Source organism: Diceros bicornis, chromosome 25 (assembly GCF_020826845.1).
Source record: "Diceros bicornis minor isolate mBicDic1 chromosome 25, mDicBic1.mat.cur, whole genome shotgun sequence".
Classification (NCBI taxonomy): Eukaryota; Metazoa; Chordata; class Mammalia; order Perissodactyla; family Rhinocerotidae; genus Diceros; species Diceros bicornis.
Genome location: NC_080764.1, coordinates 20,562,390 through 20,584,851, shown reverse-complemented (window position 1 = coordinate 20,584,851; position 22,462 = coordinate 20,562,390). Strand labels below are relative to the sequence as shown.

The following is a 22,462-nucleotide window of genomic DNA, read 5'->3' as shown; positions in this document are numbered from 1 at the left end:
GAGCCAGGACTAGGGACCTTTAAGTGTGGAAAGGTTAGAGTCCGAGTTGGAAGGGAGCTCAGGGCTCCTGATTCAGCCTAATGTGAAAGAAAGCACCCTTAGATGCATCGATGTTGGCGACATTCCCCACCCCCACCCCACACACACATTATTTTGAGAGAGAGGAGTGGATGGGCCACAAGGAGGCTTTTCCTAGACGCCTTCTAGCGGCCTGCACCCAGAGCTCACAGCTGGGGCACGTGGATGGAGGGAAGTGCCTGCAAAAACACTCTTTCACCAGCGGTGGAGGCTTCCTCGGGTTGGAAAATGGGTGCCGTGGCTCTGCTTCAGGCCTCATCGTCTCTTACACTTCCAGAAAGAGGAGACAAACGTGATCTTGGAGACCTCTCAGCTCCTTTCCTGGAGTGGGAGGTGGGAGCAGAGGCCAGAGGTGTAAATCCGATGGTGTTCAGGAAGTCTTGTGGGGTCAGCAGGTCACAGGTGTGGGGGGGGGGGCGCTGTGTGGGGAGGGAAGTTTACAGAACTGACCTCTGTTGGCGTCATTCAGTACTATGCTTCCTAAACTCACCTGTTTTAAAAGAGGAAACGGGGGCAGAAAAGAGGGTGATTCACGATTCCCCTCGGAGCCACCCGTCCTTACTGCCCATCACCACACTATTGTTCCAACAATACTCATAGCCAGACACACACGCCAGGGAGGGTTCCCTGGGTCACCTCCATGGATCCTTTAGAAAGACCCGTCTCCACAAAGGGGAGTTCAATGAGAAGCAGTTATCCGGATAATTCACCACAAGCATCCCTTCACCCAGGTCTCTGATCAAAACTGCCTATTTCTACTGGACAAGTCAACCCTGATTACCCTCTGCTGCCTTCTGCCTATGTAGACGCGACCTGGGACGCGCCCCAGCCTCCACCAGAGCAGTGCAGAGAGGGGACCCGTTGCTCCACTCGCTTCCCCCGAAGTGCCGTGTCCCAAGGCGCCCCGAAGCTGGACCCGGCTCCGGCCAGAGAGCGCCAGGGCCGAGGGCCCAGGAAGGACGCCTGGACGGGCGCTGTCCAAGCGGCCGAGCGACGGCTGCAAGGGCCTCCCCCTCCCTCGCGGCGCCAGCACGCGGCCCCGCCGGGCTCGGCTCCCAGTCGCCTGCCACCAGCCCGCCGGGCACACGCCTGGGGCGGGATGGAGGCTGCGCCAAGGCCGCCGAAGTGGTTTCGGCGGCGCCGAACAACCAGAGAAGCTCCTCCATTCCCCAAAGCTCCATCACCCTCCCCCACTGCCCCACATCTCTTTTTCTCAGACCCAACCCGGGAATATGCCAGAGCTCTCCCTTCTTTATGCATCCCCGGAGCCGGTCTGGAAATAATCCTTTGGGGGGCGTGGGGTGATGCTTCAGGCAGACAGAGGGCATCCCAGGGGCATCCTGGCCGTACACGTCTACCTATAGCACTGATCACAAGCACTCCTCTATGCGATCGCCTGCCGCCTTCTCGGCCCCCTCCACATCTGCTCATTGTGGGGAGCACATCCTAGTTTTTAGACCCGGATGGGACATTAGAGACCATCTAATCCAACCTTCTGTTGCTACAGACAAGGAAACTGAGGCTCAGAGAGGATGCACTTACCAAGGGCCACAGAGCTACTGAGAGGACGCAATGGGACCAGAACTCAAGTCTCAACAGTACTTTTACATTAACAGTCCAGTACTTCCGACGGAGTTACCCCCGTCTTTCTGAACTTAATCGCAAATTTGCTTCAGCTCCCAAGGACAGTGAAGACCCTCAAGAAAATGACAGTGGGTAGGGGAAGGAAACAGGAAAAATGGATCCCCACTGCCCCCTAACCTCCACACCATCCCCGTGCCACACTTTCTGCCCAAACCTTTCCCTGTGCTTTGCTCCAAGTTCTCAGGAGAATCCTGGGGCACTTCACCACAAACCTTTGCACCCACACACCCCAATTCCCAGAGCCATTTGCCCCTCCTGCGACGCCGGCCCCCCCTTTCTAGAGCCACCCCCGGCTGCAGCCCGCCCCGAGCGCGCCGCCTGTTTATTCAGCCGGGAGTCCGGCACGCGCCAGGCGCACGCACTGCAACAACAAACCCGGCTGAATGGAGAGTTTGCAAGGAGCGGGCGCAGGGAACCGGCGGGGGAGGGGAGAGGAGGAGGGGGAGTTTAGGGAGTGGGGAGGAGGAGGAGGTAAGAGGAAGGGGGAGTGGGGGCTGCAGCAGCGGGGAGTGGGGGGCGAGGCGGGGCCAGGGCTGCGCGTGGGGCTGGGTGTCCCATTGAAAAGGCAGCCGCACTCCGGCTGCCCAGCACTCGCTCACTTCTGGCCAGGGAACGTGGAAGGCGCACCGACAGGGAGCCGGCCAGGGAGGGCGAGTGAAAGAAGGAAATAAGAAAGAAAGGGGGTTAACAAAATAATAAAAACAGCCTGAGCCACCGGCTGGAGAGACCGGGACCCGGCGCAAGAGAGCGCAGCCCTAGGGGGAGAGGAACGGGAAACTCAGCAGAGCGCGCTCGCCACTGACTTTTGCTTCTTCTGCCTTTTTTTTTTTTTAACAAGAAGGCGCTAGCTGCAGCCTCACACGCGAGCGCCACGCGAGGCTCCCGAAGCCAACCCGCGAAGGGAGGAGGGGAGGGGGGAGGAGGAGTGGAGGGAGGAGGAAAAGCATTTGCACCTTCTTTGCTCCCACCCTAAGAAGTCTCCCGGGGATTTTGTATTTTGTTTAACTTCCCTCCGGACTCCCTCTTCATCTCTCGCCTTCTTTCCCTCTCTGTTCGTGCATCCAAGTCCTGTCTGTGTCTCCCTCGTGCGCCCCGCACCTCGCATCCCGGCTCGCTCCGATTCCGCGACTCCTTGGCCACCGCTGCGCATGGAGAGCTCTGCCAAGATGGAGAGCGGCGGCGCCGGCCAGCAGCCCCAGCCGCAGCCCCAGCAGCCGTTCCTGCCGCCCGCAGCCTGCTTCTTCGCCACCGCGGCAGCGGCGGCGGCGGCGGCGGCGGCAGCGGCGGCGCAGAGCGCGCAGGAGCAGCCGCAGCAGGCGCCGCCGCTGAGCCCGGCGGCCGACGGCCAGCCCTCAGGGGGCGGTCACAAGTCAGCGCCCAAGCAAGTCAAGAGACAGCGCTCGTCCTCGCCCGAACTGATGCGCTGCAAACGCCGGCTCAACTTCAGCGGCTTCGGCTACAGCCTGCCGCAGCAGCAGCCGGCCGCCGTGGCGCGCCGCAACGAGCGCGAGCGCAACCGCGTCAAGCTGGTTAACCTGGGCTTTGCTACCCTTCGTGAGCACGTCCCCAACGGCGCGGCCAACAAGAAGATGAGCAAGGTGGAGACGCTGCGCTCCGCGGTCGAGTACATCCGCGCGCTGCAGCAGCTGCTGGACGAGCACGACGCGGTGAGCGCTGCCTTCCAGGCTGGCGTCCTGTCGCCCACCATCTCCCCCAGCTACTCCAACGACATGAACTCCATGGCTGGCTCGCCGGTCTCATCCTACTCGTCGGACGAGGGCTCTTACGACCCGCTCAGCCCCGAGGAGCAAGAGCTGCTCGACTTCACCAACTGGTTCTGAGGGGCTCGGCCTGCTCAGGCCCTGGCGCGAATGGACTTTGGAAGCAGGTAGGTAGTGTTTTGGAGTAAACAGGGTGTATTTTCTTGTCTTCCTCTTTTTTCCTGCGTCTTAGTGTCTGTAGGAGAGGGACTGTCTCCCCCGAGATTGGGGGCGGGGAGTGTTGATTTAAAGGATTTGTTAAAGTTTGTCGATTTCAAATCCTGGTTTGTTCGTTTCAGGATTGGCCTCTCAGAGTGGCTTTGCCCAGGTCTCCAAGGACTGGAGGGTAGGGGTGAGGTGGTGAGAAGCTGGACAACCGAGTACTGGGACCTGACAAAAGAGGCGCTCTACCTGACGCATCCTTTCCCAAACCTCCATTCCTACCCACCCCCCCCCAGCCTCCAAGTTCACACTAACCTCTCCTATTCTTCTCTTTATGATATAGGGCGGCCGCACAACCTGCATCTTTAGTGCTTTCTCGTCAGCGATGTTGGAAGGAAGAGAAAAGAAAAAAAAAAGAAGAAGAGAAAAAGGAAGAAGAAGAAGAAAATAAAACCCCAGGCACCCAACCCCAACGCCAACTAAGGGACACACGCCTGAGAAGCAAGGCTCTTAGAAAACAGGGATGCGCTCCAAACAGTATCTTTGCACTCCAATCATTCACGGAGATCTGAAGAGTGACTAGGACCTGAGTCCATGCGCAAAATGCAGCTCGTGTGCAAAAGCACTGGGCTCCTGGCAGAAGGGAGCAGCACACGCCGTATAGAAACTCCCACCCACCACTAACAGGCAGAACTGAAAGCGCTTGCTCGGGGGCCTTCACCTCCCCGCCCTCTCTGAAAGCGCAGTTCTTAGCCCTCTAGAAATGGGTAGGTGTCCTTCGTCTCAGTATCTCCCATCCCAATAAGCTGTGGACATTCGTCTGCAGTGAAATGATGCTATACTCAGTCCTTTGAAACCCCATCCTTTGGGGCCCCCTCCCCAAGCCCCACTTCCTCACACCATCTTTTCTACGTTTTCATCATAGAATGCTTCCAATCTTTTGTGAATTTTTTTATTATAAGAAAAATCTATTTGTATCTATCCTAACCAGTTTGGGGATATATTAAGATATTTTTGTACATAAGAGAGAAAGAGAGAAAAAATTTATAGAGTTTTGTACAAATGGTTTAAAATGTGTATATCTTGATACTTTAACATGTAATGCTATTACCTCTGCATATTTTAGCTGTGTAGTTCACCTTACAACTGCCATTTTCCCTATGTGGTTTTGTAAAGAACTCTCCTCACAGGGGAGATCAAAAGACCACCAGATGTACTTCAGCACCAATGTGTCTTACTTTATAGAAACTTTGTTAATGTATTAAGGATGTTATTAAATACTGTTCGAGAACAAATTTTATGCAGCTACTGTCCAAACGCAAAGTGGCAGCCAGTTGGTTTTGCCTTTTGGGAAATTTCTATCACTGCCTTTTTTTTTTTTCTTACTGTTTTATTACAAACTTACAAAAAACGTGTATAACCCTGTTTTATACAAACTAGTTTCGTAATAAAACTTTTTTCTTTTTTTACAAATGAAAATAATCAGCTGCCTCCAAGTCTTCTTTGACTCCACTGCCCATGTCCAAGTTATTATGGAAATGCCAAAGGGGGAGAGGGGAGAGGATGGTGCAAAAAAGTGGCAGAAATGACAAAGATAAGAGCTATGATCAGTCCCACCCAAGGTGGCTCTATAATGAATGTAGAAGAAAATATATATGTAGATGGATTTCTTCCCCGTTTGCTGCAAATGTACACATATACCTAGAGAATAGGTGGTGATCAATGGCTGCATCATCTTTTGATAAACTGACTATACATTTTAAACCCCCCAAAAAACTGAACTGGAAAGAGGGTCCCCACTCGGCTTTGTAACCCTCACCCTCATTCCCGGTTTCTCATTGTGCAACTGTGGAAGGGCTGGATGAGATAAGGACCCTAGGGGTTGGTGGAAGGATGTGGTGCCGGAGGTTGGGCCAGGAGGAGGTAGTCCTCTCCTCCACACTCCCCGGGGGTGGGGGTGGGTGTGTTCCTCTCCCTTCACTTCCAGACACACATTTTCTACTCCTTTTCTCCACTACACACACTTTCCATGTTGATTTTAAGTAAAGGGCATGTATGATATGAATTCTCTGCAGGAGTTAGATTTAAATAAATAAAAGCCTGAGAAATGTGTGGTCTCTTTGAGACACTGGCCTATCTAAGCTTGTGACTCTATCCGAATGGCGTGAGCTGCGTGTAAAAGTACCCAATTACCAAGATTCAAAAAGAAATTGGTGGGTTTTTGGCTGGCTTGCTTCTTGTCAGTTAGCAAGGACGTGATTAGAATCCTACTCCGCCTCTCTCCGGCTCCTCGCTCGCCCGCCTGTATTACTTGCAGATTCAGTTTGCGTGTCTCCAGCCAAGCGGAAAGCCGAGCGCAAAATGCATCTTACAAAACGCAACAAAGGACGGGGAGCCAGCACGTCTTCCAGAGTTAAAAATCTAGTCTGTGTTGGTACATCTATACCATTTAGTGGCACAGAATAATCATTTTTTAAAGCCGCGATGCGCGGAGCACGCCACAGCGTCTGATGTCATTTTGCTAAATGACCCTCTATAGAATGCACATTGAGGCTTCAGTCCCTTTCAAAGAGATGAGCGTAATTAAGGGGAAAAAAATCAGTAAATTCTTCATCGCCATAAATAATCGGACTTTCTGCCAGCAGTGGGCCAATTTAGAGCTTACTTGAGGGAAGTAATGCTTTTGTGGTGCCTGCTTTTATTTTTATCTTCTCATTTGGAGGACCAGAGCTGGGCTCTCTCCCCCTCCCCATTTCTTTTTCTTTTAATTTAGCTCCTTTGCAAGTTTCCAGATAAGGTATGCAAAGAAAGTGTAGCAAGTCATTTATGGCTATGAATATAACACTAGGATAATGTTTCAGCCCCCACCAAGGGGATTTTTTTTCCTCTTCTTGTGAAGACAGGTGTTCTTTCACTCACTTCTGAATGGGAAATATCCAGTCTCGTTAAACTCCAGGCAAAGTTAGCCGTTGTTTGCCACAGTGCGAAGGCAAACTCTAAAAATTCACAAAAACACCCACAATTTTGCCGAAGCTAGGAAAGGGCAAAGCAAGGATTGGGCAAAATCTCATTACATCTGCTCTAATCGCTTAGCAACACAAAGCGGGGGCTTGTGCGGCGAGGGGAAGCCATTCACAGCGCTCTGACAGGCCGCATTCAGCCGGCATTAGTCAGCTCCATAAATCACCGCTGCCCATTGGCTGCGCGGCGGCCTTTGGAGCGGCCCTGGGCTGTCGACGAAATACAAAATGTAGACCCCGGCGGCTAGCAGTCACGGCCTCTCTCCCGTCCTGGCCCTCACTCCGCTTTCTTTTGGGGGGGGTTGGGGAGGGGAGTGGTGCTGGGGAAGAAAACTGCCTTGACTTTATTGACTGAGAAATCTCACCTGTTCAAAAAAACGGCCCAGAGACCACCGAGTTAAGACTGGAGGCGCGCCTGAAACTGACGAGGAAGAGCGGGAGTGCAGGAGAGAAAGCAGAAACAGGCCCGCCGCTGGCTGCAGAACTGTCGAATGCGAGTACAGTCAGAGGCTGGGCTGAAGCTACTGGGACACACTTTCACCTCTCCGATACAGCCTTTTAAAATTTTTAAATGGGGAGTAGGAGGGTGTATATGGAGAAGAATCTATTTCAAGTTCACATCAGGCGGGCCCACCAAGGAAGAGAGAAGAAACCAATCTGCCCTCTGAATAGAGCGTCAAAGGAATAGGACTGAGATGTAGTAAGAAGGAGGGAGTAGCATGTGCGTTTGCATTTTACTGTTCTTGCAGGGCTGGGGATGTTGGAACACAGAATCAACAGCGCGATTCCTTCTGAGCTTAAGTAGTCTCATTTGTAATATGTGGTTGGTGGTACCTACAGCTGCCAGAGGAGACAATGTAAAGGAGTTAGCACATGGCCTTGTGGGGGAGATTACAAGCTATATGTAAATGGGAACGCCTGCTGTCGTTATTCTTATCTTCCAGTCCTGTCTTGCATTTTCATGAGGACTGGTCAGTTGATGCTTCTGAATCACAGCCTCGATTTGAGGCTTACCCACAAACCACATAGAAAGAAGTCTGAGAGTAGATGTGGAGTCAAGGTAGGTTTTCCTGGGAAGCCCAAGTCACCTTACCTGGAACGCCACCTTCTGCAAGAAGCTTTCGCTGACCACTCTAACTAAAGTAGCTCTCCACTGGCCACAGTCACTCTCTATCCATTAGGCTGTTTCTCCTTCCTGGCATTTACACTGTGCATACGCTTCTTGGCATTTACCACCATGTGACAAAACTATATCTTTGTCTGTTCATACAATTGCTGTCAATTGCCCGCTACTAGATGGTACACTCCATGAAGACAGGGACTTCGCTTGTGTTGTTGACTGGTATCTCCCCAGCCCCTGGGGAGACAGGTGTTTGTTGACTAAATGGATGGTCTGTTCTGTTGAATTGACAGCTGTGGTACCTATTCCTCCCTTCCTCCTTCAGAGCCACTCTTCACTCTTCTCTGCTCTGCTCTGTGTCTCACGAGGCTGATCTCTGTGGACTTCATCACTAGGGCAGCCTTGCCCTCTGGCTTCCTGTTGGGTTTGGCCATAGGGAGGCACCAACAGAAGTTTGTGAGGTAGGAGGGGAGGCAGGTTGGGACATTTACATCCCTGCTCCGCACTGCCTGGGCTCAGTTGCTTTGGCAGTGGCTCTGCTCCTTGGTCTAGGCCACAGCTCTTGTCAGGAGGTCTCTCTCCCACAGCAACAGATGTTGCTGAGATGCAGTAACAGCTTCCTCCTCTTGCTCCTTCAGGCCCAGAGCTGGTAACAGCTCCCCCTGGTTAGTAGTCTCTGGGTGCTGCATCATTTTGTTTCCCTTAGCCCCACACACATCTCTGTCTCTCCATCAAATTCTCTTCATTCACCCGTTCCAGTGTGCCATCTGCTCCTGCTGACCCTGGCTGGTACACAGGCTATTCTCCCACAGGATCTCAGGGATGGACTAATTCTGTGTCAGATTTTCAGGGACTCATGGGGCTATCAGTAAGAAACTTCCCAGGGCAGAGGTGAACCGAGCTATATTCAAAACCTAAATCTGGAAAAATCCCTTCATCTTTTTGAGCTGTGAATGACTTACCTGAAAGTTTGCAAAAGAAGTCAATTACAGTTTTCTCTTGCGGAAAATGAGGGTAATACCTTCCCTTGAGAAGATCACCAGATGAGCAGAAAATGAAAGGGCTTCAGAGCTCTCAATCACTATATCAATGCAAGAGACAACGGCTTCTCATGATCTTTCTGACCCAGGTAGAGAGGTGGTGCTGGGGACTTGCCACCAAGACAACGACCATGCTGGTGCTGAGAAGCCATTCTGCTTTCATTCACCCATTCATTCACTCAGCCTTTTATGCACTCATTTAAAAAGGGAGAGACAAATGATTAAATGCAGTCAACATTTCTAGGACTTAATTGTCTTGATTTGTATCTTTTAGAGCGAGCTCTCGGAAAACCTTGTTTTATTGCAAACTCTTTTCGAAACACTATGGATGTTTCTCTGATGTACTAAATGCACTCAACTCTATTTCTCTTCTCCTGCTGTTAAGAAGTCCCTCAACTTTTTTCTCCCTCTCTCCACTCCTGGGCCAAGAAAGAATCCGTTTTCGGATTTCCCCAGAAACTCCAGGTTATCCGGAGTCAAAGGTAGGGAGGGAGGAGAATTCGCTGACACTAACGTTCTTTCTCCGCTGCAAAAGCCAAGGGCTGGGCTCTAGCACAGGTTGAAGTTATATTCCTTCTTCCTTTGTATGCAAGATTAGGTTGTTACAAAAGAGGGTGTGTAGGTTAATGGCAGGAAGCAAGTTGCAGCGCTGAGCGCGGGCCCTGAGCGCGTGTCAGGTTTAATGATTTATTCAAGCCGCAGCGCATCCAGGCGGTGATTGGCTGCAGGCATGCGTCCGCTGTCAGCTGCGCGCGCCGGGGCCTCGCCCCGCTACCTGACTGCAGGGGTCGGGGTGGCTGGGAGGTGGTGGGATGAGGAGGCTTGGGCGTTGGCCCGGAGGGGAGAGGTGTGAAAAGGAGGAAGAGGTAGGAGGTGAGAGAGAGGGCAGGAGACAGGTGGAGGAAGGGAGAGAGAGAGAAAAAAGGAGGAGAGAGAGAGATTGGGAGAGGGAGAGAGGAGAGAAGGGAGGGAAGGAGAGAGAAGAGAGAAAAAGAAAAAAATCGAGGATATGGTGGGTGAGGAGAGAGAGAAGGAGAGATGGAAAGAGAAAGAAGAGGAGAAAAACAAGAGGGAGAGAGACAAAGAAGAAGAAAGGAGAAGAATGAATGAGAGAATAGCGAGAGGTTGGACAGCGGAGTGGGATGCGCTCCCAGAACGCCCCACGTGCGCCCCCCTCCAGGCAGCCTGCAGGCGGCCGCTCACAAAGCCGCCTTTGATGCGCTGGCTACCAGGGCTATTTTGGGGACGAGATGGGGGAAAGGCGCCAACCCACAGTCCTTGAAGGGAGTCACTTTCTGCGAAGTACGTTGGAGAGGACTGCCCTGGGTCCGGGCTGCCGGGGCAGGAAGTGGATACAGGGGACAAAAGCTTGGCACCTGCCAAAAGCGAGAGCTCTTGGAGAGCACCTACCCCCTCAACCCCCACCCCGCCACCCCTGAGGGCCGGCGTGGGGTGGGGGTGAAGCAGCGCCACTGGGCTCTGGCCCTGCCCTCCACCGCCGCCTCTGGACTCCACCGCAGCTGAGCCCCGCCCTCCTAGCTCCTCTCTGGACCAAAGTTCTTACGCCTGCCTTTCTTTGGGTCTTTCTCCAACTGTCATCTGAGTCACTTTCTCCCTCTCCTCCATTATTTCCTTTTACTTCCTCCCTCCTTTCTCTTTTCTTCACTCATTTGCTCTCCCCTTTTTACCATCATTATTTACAATTAAAAAAAAAAACACCACTCAAGCACATCTAGATTGGAGCTGTACTCCAGCCAATGGGCCCTTTGGAAGGAGGGACTAGGGTGGGAAGAAAGATATTCGGGGGGAAGGCAGTGTGTCATTTGAGAATCAAATGGGGAGACCAGCCCTCTGTGTGCGTCTTCCAGGATAAAGTTGTGGAGTCTAGAGAGTCAGCAGTCAGAGGGTGGCTGCTTGTGTTGGGGGAGTTGGAAATTCTCTCTCCATCTCTCTCCCCAAGACCAAGACAGAAGTAAAGCTGGCTCCCCACTCAGCCCCAGCCGCCCCCACCCACCTCCAGTACACACAGCCCTCCGCCTCCCCCAGCTACAGCTCTTTACTAGGAAAAACAGTCTGTGGCCATTGTCCAGGTGCCAGCAGGGCCTTTGGTGTAAGGGAGGCCGGCCAGCCCTCTGATCAAACTCAAAGGTTAGTTAAAAGACAAAAACAGCTGAAAGTCTTCATGAATAATTCTGGGCCAACCACCCACCCCCACAACCCCACCTCCCAGCTCAGTGTAGTGCAAGCCCTGCTCAATGCCCTACCACTTTGTTATGCTGCTCGCCTAAGTCAGAATTTCACAGAAAGGCCGAGAAGAAAAGCTCCCACAATTAGAGGTCGCCTGTCAGAAAACATTAACGCCTTCCTCGCCCAGCCTGTCAGGCCTGCTGCAGATACAAACCGCCATGGCGAATTGGCCCTCCACCCCGTGAAGCGCCTGCCAGCCAAAGGAGCAGGGATTTGAAAGCCGAAGGAGATGGAGCCCACCTAAGTGTGGTTTCTGCAGCGTCGGGATGCACCGAGATACCCCCAGCTTCTTCTTTCTAAGAGTCAGCACAAGATGCCTGGGAGAAGTCATATGAGATAGTCCTGTGGATGGGCAGATGGACAGACCTCCCAGACCAGGACAGTATAGCAGGACCCTTTCCTGCAGCAGACATGGTTAAAATCTGTGCTCATGGCTACACCCTCATCTCCTGTTTACTGAGCATTTTCCAAGTGCCAGGCATCTTATTTTGTTCATAGGCGGAGCAATCCTATCAGGTGGTGTATTATTCTATTTACCTTATAGATGAAAAGACTGAGGGGCTCAGAGAAGCTGTATGACTTGTCCATGATCACATAGCTAGGTAGTGGCAGTGCCAGGATTTGTACTCAGGTTTGCCTGACTCCAAATTCCATGTTCTTTGCATCATAATCCAGCCCATAGTTTCTCCAATAAGATCCAGAGACCAACTGTATGCTTGTCTGCTTCTGAAAATATTACCAATATGCGAGCATGTTCTTCGCCATCTTCCTTGTATCACCAAGAAAATTCTCTGCTTCTAGAACAGTATCTGACTCATGCTTGACACTCAAAAACTTGTGAAAGGAAGGAAAGAGGGAAGAAAGAAGGAAATGAAAGGAGGGAGGAGGGCAGGGATTCTTTAGAAAAGTCCTTTTGATTTTCTTGGAACATAATTTTGTTCTGGAAGATATTTGATTTTTGGATCAAGAGATTTGGTTGGGAATCTCCATGTACCACCAATTAGCTGGGGAGTTGAATTTTTATTTCCTCATCTGCATAAGTGGAGATAATAACACCTATCCACAAGCGTTGTTATAAAGATAGAATAAGATGAACTATGCAAAAGTACCTAGCATGTTATCTAGCACATAGTAGGTGCTCAAGAAAATTCAATTGAAAATGAAATAGGATTTAGTCTTTTATTTTTGTGTATCGGGAAAATATATGCCACATATGCAATCATCCATGAAACAAAACTGCTGGACTATAGCAAAGTCATCAAGGAATTTTGTATTCTGTTGCTCTATGGTGTTCATGCCACAAGGATGGTGTGAGCTAAAGCAGAATGCATGTTAGGGAGACTGTCTAGTGGTGTGGAAGAGCTTCAGGGCCTCCAAGAAGTGAGCAGTCATCCTCCAGCAAGTGCAGAATGGTTTTGCGGTTGCTTACTGCTCCCTGGTGAGGCAGAAAGGAAATCGTCAGCCCGTTTTGTGGAAGACAAAAATGAAGCTCTAAGAGATGATTACTTTGCTAGGAGAAAGTAATCACACTAGAAGTTAGAGCTGACCACTGTGTTCTCCAGGATTCTTATCCTCTCAGCATTCTGGAGTGATTCAGAACTTTAGCCTCCTCCCCAGGCCTCAGAAGGAAAATTTTCAGAAAACCACTTGTAAATTCAAGGGATGGCCATCACTTCCATTGCATCTGTCACTGGTGAGATTATTTAAATTGCATCAACTCCCAAACCTCCAGGATTGCTGTCACCACCTTGCTCTGATTCCACCCACCATTCAGCTTTTCCAAGTTCCAAAACACCAGTTAAACAATAACAACAACAAAAAACCAAGAAAAGCTCTAGATTATATTCCCAGGAATGTTTAATAATTCTGCAACAGTTGGTCAGCTTCTCGGTCATTGTTTTTCCACCGATTCCTGTGCAAATGTTTTGGTTTCCAGGGGACAGGGATGATCTTCATGTCCCTCCTTGTCTCTCTCACATTTGCCCTTTTTCCTCCTTCTCTGAGCGACCTTCTTTGTCTTCCAGAAGATAGATTCTGTCCTTGATATATAATCATTACTTCACGGGTTGCTGGCCAAAAATAATGGTGGAGTGTAAACACAAGGTCTGCTTTTGGGATATTTTATGAAAATATTACATTGTCTGAAGATGTTCAGAATGCAGTGGTGTTTGAAACGCCGGCCAACCTTATGAGCAGCCCCCACCCCTACAAGCACACGATATAAGACTGCTAAAGTAAAAATTGTAGAGTTTGTATAACCACAGTGATGTAGCCAATGGTGGTTTATATAAACTGATGATGAGATCTCTTCCACGAAAAAAACAGAATGAGCAAACATTGCAGCCCTGGGAGGGGGCCAGGCTGGACCAGTCCATCTTCAGCATTCGGACAGTTCATCATGTCTCCACATCCTGAGGAGACGGAAGCTAAGCTTGAAAGAGAACACAGCACTGGGCATGTTCTTTCCTCAATCTTTTCCTGTTTGAGCAGCCAGAAGAAGCCTGCTCTACATCCATCTCCCAATTCTCAGGAATATTACCCTCTTCACTGGGACACACAAATGAAGGGGACTTATTTTGTGGCATCTAAATAGGTTATACGTGTCAATGAACAACTAATTTGTTGCTAGAGATCTTTTATAGATGAAAATAGGCATGCTAATTCTAAATCTAGGTACTTTTTCTAAGGAAAAAAATCAGACATGCTCAAAACACACACAGCAAAGAGTGTTGGTTGTAGTATTATTATTTTTTTATATAATGTTGAAAAATAACCTGCAACTTCAATGTTGGAGCATTGGTTCAAATAAATATTGACAAGTTCATATAATGGTATATTGTGCAGAACTTTAAATGGTGACGTAGATTTATGTTTACTAACATGGAAATATATCTATGATATAATAAGTATCTTTTCATAAGTGAAGAGAATAGGCATCACCTATAATTCTACCAACCAGAGAAAACCAGTCACCATCTAATAATCTATATATTTTCTTGAGAAAGTGGCATCATATAATTCACTTTTCTACTTAAAATATGGACATTAATTAGTTTAGTTATTCATTCAGCAAATATTTTCCCAGGTTGTGTTCTAGGCCCTCAAGATACAGTAGTGAAAAAGACCAACATAATCCCAGATCCTGCAGTTTATGGGGTAAGAAAGACATTCAAAAATCTAGTAGTTACATGTTTCAGAATCATCAAATAGTTTTCTATAACATGATTTTAAATGCTGATTGAATGTACAATAACATCTTAACCAATCTGTGTGTTTTTACAGAAAGTGGTTTCTTTCTGTTTATTTTATTTTCATTTTTTGCTACCTGTGAATAAATTCTGTGATGAAAAACCTTATAGCCAAACAATTACACATGGTTATGTCCTCAGGACACATCTGCAGAAGGAGAACTATTTTGTTAATGGAAATGTGCGTTCTGAAGGCTTTTGGATTCATATTACCTAATTGCCTCAGAAAGGTTGAATCAGTCCTAATTTCACCAGCAGTGATGAGTCCCAATGTCCTCACAGCCTCACAAGTATTATATTTTAAACAAAGAAACAACTTTACCAATTGGTAGGTTTAAAAAAGAGTGATATCTCATTCTTTCATTCTGCTTGTCCTACATCAATTCCATTATTTTTTCATATTTATGACGTTCAATTAGTTCTTCATATTTATTTGCAGCAATGACACACACAGGGCTGAGATGAGCTGCATTCAATAAATGAGGGAATGTTGGCTTAAAATACATCTTCCTGGAGATTCTGATTAACTCAGTGGCTCTGATATAAGGTCATTTTGCGGACAGTGATTTTAATTTTATCCCCTCTGGGGAGAGAAGCCAGATAACTAACTTTAGAAATGACAACTGTGGATAAGCTAAAATGACCAATGCCATAAAGGTGGCTTATAGTCCCAATTTACTTTTCCAAGGCTCAGGGGTCGAATGTCCCCAGTGGTAATCCGTAGGTGGGGAGTGCCAAGGATTACTTTGGACTCTGATTCCCGTTCCAGCCTCCCCTTTCCAGCCTCTTCCCATTCATGCTGACTTCCCGGCCCTGCCCCCCCACCTGCTGCTGGCCTAGAGAAGAAAGCCACTTCCATTGGCCTTGGCTGCCTGGGGAGATCTATATTACTCTGGGGAAGACAAGAGCTGTCCCCATCTTGGTAAAGTGTGAAATTCGGTTTTGATTGCAAAGGGAAGCCATTTCAACAGGATTACACCGTGACCATGTAGATTAAACTCAGCCATATGGCCTGGGACGCCTCTTCCTACTGTCAGGTAACAGTGCATTGCTAATGACGTGGTGATGACATTTTCAAATGAAAAAATAAAGCCACCTGGGCTGGAATAAAGGAGGCAAAAAATGACAAGATGCTGGTAAGCATTAACAGAGCTCTCAACCCTCTGTGGGCTTTGAAGAAGAGATAGGATTTGTTTAATTTATAAGTAAAACCAATGAACATGTGCCTGATGTTACAAAAAGAGTTCTGCCTGCTTGGCACAGCAGAAAGAGATTCTGTGTTTTTATTGAGAAAGATTCCGGTGTTGACTCAAAGAGATTGCTTAACCTCACTTAGCCTCAGTTTCTTCATCCATTAAGTGGGCATAAAAACACATTTCACAGGGTTGTCATAAGAACAAAACAGGTTATGTGACGGAGATTTGTAATCGGCTAGCTGCTCTACAAATGTAAAAAAAAAAAAAAAGATGGTTTTATCAGTCAGAGCTCTCAGCTGCAAGCAACAGAAATAAACTCTGGCCGATTTAAACTGAAAAGAAACTTACCAGAACCGGGATGATTCGGCACATGTGTGTGGTGATGGATTGTAATTAGTATTTGGGTGGTGAGCATGATGTAATCTACGCAGAAATAGAAGTATAATGATGTACACCTGAAATTTATACAATGTTATACACCAATGTTACTGCAATAAAAAAACAAAAAAAACAAGAAACTTACTGGAAGACTTTGAGTTATTCATATAATTACTGGAAAGGCTGATTCTAGGGTCAGAAAATGGGCTAGAAAATGTGAGGCTGAGCAGCAGCCAACACCATGGCTAAAACGATTCCCCATAATAGTTGGGTGGGGCTGCAGCCACTTCCTCCTCCAGCCTCTGGACAACACCGTTCGCACTGACACCATCTCCAGGACTCGACACCCACTGATGGTGCCACTGCCTGCAGACTGGTTGGCTGTAGCCATAGCTCCAGAGGCCATTGTGACAAGGATGGATTCTCTGCTGTCCCTGCTCTTTTGTGCCACTAACTATCCAGTCTACATCTGGGGTGGGAGCCTCCGACTGGTTGAGATGTAGATGCAAGGGAGGCCAGGAAAGTGGTGTCTGGCCTTGCCTACTTTTCTAGTAGGAGATGGGCTCTGCTTTCTACCAAGATACTTAAGAACATCCAAAGGAAGAGCGCTCAGAGGCTGGGGAGCCCCAAACAAAACAAAACAATAAACAACAAAAAAAGACTAACAGCTTTTAGAGGAGGGGCCAATAAACTGTGCCTGTAAAGGGTAACAAGTAAATATTTTCTCAGATTGTAGTGCAGGAACAGCAGGAGCAACATGTAAATGAAAGAGTGTGGCTGTGTTCCAATAAAACTTTATTTGTAAAAACAGGATTTGGCTTTCAGGTCATAGTTTGCAGATCCTTGCTCTAGAGTGATGATGATGGTGACAACTAGGGCAACTTTTTGAGAAACTATCCTTTGAGTCCTGGCTGGAAATGGATGCAGGAGACAGTAGCAATTCCTTAAACTGTGATCTGGCAAGATGTGTCCTGTCATTCAGTTGTCTTGCCCCCTAGTAACTGCTAGTTTCACTGTGAAAACTGTTTCCTAGCTAGGTGGTTAATAACATGTAAACTATTTTCATTCATATAGAATTGCAGTTCAGATCTGAGCCCTGGTTCAGACCCCCTCCAGGTGAGGAGCCTGTCAGAGAAGAGGGAGCAAAAGAGAAACCTTCTTCCCTCTTCTGCCCTCCTGTGTGATCGCCCCAGGTCTCCCTGGGTCTCCCAGGTACTCCTATCCTCAGCTCTGCTGCATCATTACACCTTTTAGGGCAAGTGTCATCATTGCCTGCCATGGATGGTATCAGAAGAGACTTAGTTTACTCTAGGAGCCTGGGTATGAGTTTCTTCCACAGGGCATGTCAGCCACACTGGTGAGATAATCAGTAGCTTCTTATGTTTTCTATGTGATGTTCCCATAGACTGGTTTATGTGACCCAGGGAGGGAGGAGAGTCAATCCAATGGACTTGATGACAAATCATCAGACATGAATGTTTGCTGTCATATAGATAAAATAACGCCTTGATGGAAAAAGATTTTCCTTCTTTCCATTATTCAACTCATAGGAATTGTGATCCTAAAATCTGCAATGTCTACACTGGGCAGTGTGGCTATAAAGATGAATGAAGTATGGTCTCTGTCCTGGAGGATGTTCAATTAGTTTTGTTTGTCTTATAAGCAAGATTTTTCCAGAAGCACTCATTTATTATATCTGTTTCCCCTAAGAGTATTAAATGTTGCAGGGAAATGGGCTTATTCATCACCGTGTGAAGACAACCAGTCATCACTTTTATCAGAAATAGGTTTGATGGCATGTGCAGAAAACCCAGCCTGTGATGGGAAAACCAAATATCGCTCTCTTTCTTTCTTTTTCTTTCTCTTTTCTTTCCTCCCTCCCTCCCTCCCTTCCTCGCTTCCTTCCTTCCTTCCTTCCTTCCTTCTTTTGTCCTTTCCTCTCTCGGTTCTTTTCTCTCTGAGCAGGAATTCTGGATGTAGGAGTTGGGATTGGTATGATGGCTCACAAAGCTCTCAGGCCACAGGTGCTGACTAGCTTTCCACCCTTACCCAGCTTTTGGCTTGGTGCCTTGTGGTCCCAGGATGAATGCTCCATCTGCAGATCATGTCTGCTTTCTAGGCAAGAAGGAGAAGGATAAAGAGCAGAAAGGTTGTGCCAGCTGAAGCTGCTTTCTTCTAAAATGTTTTCCAACAAGTCCCTGCAGTAAGTCTCATTTATATTTCTTTGGTCAGAACCATGTGAAATGACTAAGTGAAGGGGAAAAAGAAGCCAGTAATGGACTTTTTAAGCCAGGAAGGGAGGCTGCTTCAAACACAAGTGGGATTCTATTAGTATGGAAGAAGAGGAGGATGGATATTGGGTCTCAAAGAGACTCAACGTCGGTCTACAGCAGATTTACCTCAAGAGTCAGTTTGCACCAATTCGTGAGTCCCACCAACCAGCTGGCATCTCTCCCAATCCTTTCAGCCTTCTTCACTTCTCTGTACTTTTAAGTTGCAAAATAGGTCAGATTTATCAATACCATGTCATCAATTTCATTTATGGATTCACTGAATATTTACAGGGGAAGCACCTAAAAGATCTACCCTTTCAACCTCTTGAGCTACACATGATAAAATGGGGGCCCAGAGATATTAAATGACTTGCCCAACATCACACAGCTATTAAGGTGTATATCAAAGATTAAAACACATGGAGAGAATACTTGGTATCTGCTTTCAAAAGATTGTTCTCAGATTGCAAGACTGCAAGAATTTCAAACCATCAAGAACAGGTGGAATCTTTTCTAACTAGCTCCTTTCATTACTGGAAGCTATATTTAAGCCCACAGCACTGGCATTGGTGTTCGAACTACCTTTTTAGTTCTTCCTATTTTTTTTCACTCCTAGAGCCTCTAAGGGTCTCAAGCCAGCCTTCATTAGGAGTTTGGTAGGCTCTGAATATGTTGGTTGAGAGAACATACCAAACTTGCTCTCCAAATCTTGGTTTCTGATATTGCCACCTGCCCGATATCTTCGACCAGAAACCCTGATCCTCTCTCTCTCTATGTCTCCAACTGGCACGCAGTGAGCATCACTAAATCCAAAAGTTTCTATGTGATGTCTGAAAAACCTACACAAACAAACAACATTCAAATTTATTTTTGAACTCTTTCCCCAGATTAATGATCAGACTCATTTAGGCTTTAAATTTAGAGCTATTTTGCCTGTAAATGTGTCTAGAGGTTGAAGGAAATATATGGAACATGTTATTTGAAAATGTAGCTAATGTATTGTTTAAACATAATTTTTTCTGGGTTTGCAGACTTTTTAGGTACTCTACATTTATATTTATACTCTTAGATTCAGCACCTGCTTTCTCAACCCTGTTGCTTCTGCCTTTGTTCAGGAACTTATCATTTCTCTCCGGACCTCTGCCTCTTAAATAGTCTCCTTGTTCATGTCACTCCAATCCATCCTCCACATTGCAACCTCTTGAGTACTTTAAATATAATATGTGGACCTCACCACTGCCACTAGAGTGGTCTTTCTGGTTTTCCCACTGCCCTTGGTGGTAGTTACTTTATTTACTCCACAAATATTTATGGAGCTCCTGCAAGGTGCCAGTACTATGCTAGGCAATATCGATGTGATACTGAATAAGCAAACACGGCGGCTACTCTCCTGGACCTTCTGCACTAAAGAATGGTTGATAAGGGTGTTGATGACCTACCTTCTGTCCGCAGCCCATCCAGATCTCCAACCATCCCAGCTGACCTTTGTATCTCAACAATACCAAACGACTTATAGTCCCTTGCACACACCCTGCTTTTTCTCCTCTCACTACCTTTGCACACACCCTCTTTGTTGGTCTGGTGTATTCTTTTACCATTTAAGTTCCAGCTCAGACATCACTTCCTCCAGGAAGCCTTCCTTGACCTCACCTTACACAGATTAATCACTTTTTCTCTGGAACTCTCACATGCTTTGTTGTTATTTAGTTGTCCTTATCACAATGTTCCCTGATTTATTTGATTTCAGCCCTACCTTTTTTCCTAGAGTGGAGAAATAACCAAAACCAAAGGACTTTGAATTTTGTTTAAAATTCAGAAAAATTGCCAGAATCACTTTTATTAAGTAGTCTCTGCAGTATCAAGAAGAGAAATGACAATTTTCATATTGACCACCAGGAGTTACAATGAGCATTCTGTAGCTCTGAGAACAATGGCTCTTAAGGAAAGGAGCCAGGGAACTCCATGCTGCTTCATCTCACCCAACTATAAGTTCATGTGCTCTGCTTCAGCGGCCCAGGGTTTGCAGGTTCAGATCTGGGGCGTGGACCTATGCATCACTTATCAAGCCATGCTGTGGCAGGCATCCCACATAAAGTAGAGGAAGATGGGCAGGGATGTTAGCCCAGGGCCAATCTTCCTCAGTAAAAATAGGAGGATTGGCAACAGATGTTAGCTCAGGGCTAATCTTCCTCACTAAAAAAAAAAAAAAGTATCTGAAATATCTGAAATAAAAGAGGTCATTAGTGTATGCTTCATAATAGGCAGAAACCCTCAATCTTCAGAACACAAGAAGAGAACTATTCTTTTTTACTCTTTAGGTGTCAGAAGTTCTAGGGAATAGAAAGAATAGTCTACAGCAAAGTGCAAACTGACTTGGGACTTTTCTTATCAGCCAAAAAAATCCAGGGAGCAAGAAAATGGGGATGTGGAGAGAAAAATCTAAGAAAACCTGGTTCATATGTTAAAGGAGAAACTCATATTTCTATTCTCATAATTTTTTTTCCTGTAAGAGGAACTTTTATATTTAGTTTTCACACTAGATTGTTAGGTATTTGGGAAAGGGACTGTGCTTTACATCCTTGATTCCTAGTGCAGAAACACAGTAGGTGCTCAATAAATGCTGATTTTAATTAAATAACATTATATAGTTGATGACTGATTTTGATGGGAAAAGATCTAAAATCTAAGAGAAGTGATAGAAATGTCATGAAATAAACATTGGCTTTGTAAAACCACAGGTCACAGGGGATTATCTAGTTCTATATTTTTGGGCAGGGAGGCCCTGGGCCCAGCACTGGGGAGTCTACAGTGTCTGTGCACACATATAGCATGATGCAGATGGACCATACATGCGTCCCAATTTTGGTGCCTAGCAACTTGTAGGCTCCATAACTTAAGTCCTGTTTTTCTGGTAGTTTCCCCACCCCCTTCTCTTTTGTTGCCTCTGCCAGTGACATGGAACTTTATTCCCACATTTTATTTTCAACTTTTCTTTTCACACAACCTCAGGGAGTCCAGGTGTAAGCGAAGGGAGGAGGCCCTCAGCGCTGTTCTGGCCCACTGGGAGCGGGGTTTTGACGTCCATTCTCTCTGGCCTCAATTCATAATTTTGTATTTTATTCTTGGATCCCTCTTCTTTATAAACCCATTCAGCAATTTTTTTTTTTTAATTTATACAAATTCAATGTATGTGTGGGTTTTGGGTGGGCTGTGGAAATTGATTTACGAGTCAACCACTTTTCTCTTTTCTCACCATCTCTCGCTTGAGTGGTTTGTCGGCCCTGGGCCTTTCTTTCACTGGAGGAGAATAAGGTTGTCTATGGAAGAGGTCAGCGTTTCAAATTGGTGGAGTTCAACTGCACAAATGACATAGAACTGACAAGAAAAGACAGGGGGTTTAGAGGTCACAGACTCCAGAGCTCTCGCTTAGGGTTTCTGCTTTGTGGTGAACCCTGGCACCAAAATGAATTAAATAACAGGCTTAAGGACTATTGGGGGAGGACTGAATGCAAATCAAAGATAAGTAGAAGTTTTCTTTCCTAAAAGGGGAATGATTTTTTTCCTTCTCTCTCCCCCTTCCATATCTCCGCCGGCAAGAGCTGCATGTTAAGCATGATTTCGCTGCCATTATGCCGGGCGCTTTCTCTCCACCGCCGCTGCGATGGCCTATCTTGGCCTATGATTAATGGCCTGCTAGGCAATTTGGAAGCTGTAATAACTCCGCAATCCACACACAAACTATATAGTCGCATTCCTTTTGCGGATTTGCCAAGCTGTTACCAAGGGGCCTGCGTCGGAGCCGGATTGCTCGAGAGATAGCGAAGCATTTCTGCAAATGCCATTTAGGCCTTATCTTGCTTGAAAGTGCGATGAGCAGCGGGCTCATTTACAAAATCCAAAGCGCAGATCTCGCAGCTTCCTTATTTCAGCACAGATTAGGAAAAACAAACAAACAAACAAAAATCGCACCAAAAAAAAATTCATCTCTCTCTGTGGTCCCTAGGTTCTGAGTGATTACATAGACAGTGTACAGGGGTGTTCCCAAATTGTGAGTCAGATTCATCAAGGCCTAATGCTGATAAAACCCTCCAGAAGCAGAGTGGATTTTTGAAAATTCTAGGAGGAAACAAAGGCTCCTTTTCAACTTGTGCTGTTTGGAACTGTCTGTGTGCACACTTCTAAGCAGTAAATCTGCGTATTGGAGTGAAAAGGTATTGGGTTCGGAGTCAGGGGGCTGAGGTCTAGTCCCAGGTCAGCCACTGCCTTGCTCTGTGACCCTGGATGCATTTCTTCTCC

At 47.1% G+C, this 22,462-nt stretch overlaps 1 protein-coding gene across 1 annotated transcript; it reads left to right on the top strand.

The window, feature by feature from the left end:
• Positions 1–2,700: 2,700 nt before the first annotated feature.
• Positions 2,701–4,690, top strand: ASCL1 (achaete-scute family bHLH transcription factor 1). The gene is made up of 2 exons (XM_058568826.1): positions 2,701–3,610; positions 3,988–4,690. The coding sequence occupies exon 1, from the start codon at positions 2,871–2,873 to the stop codon at positions 3,561–3,563; it is 693 nt and encodes a 230-aa protein (XP_058424809.1). The 5' UTR covers positions 2,701–2,870; the 3' UTR covers positions 3,564–3,610; positions 3,988–4,690.
• The last annotated feature ends 17,772 nt before the right edge of the window (positions 4,691–22,462 follow it).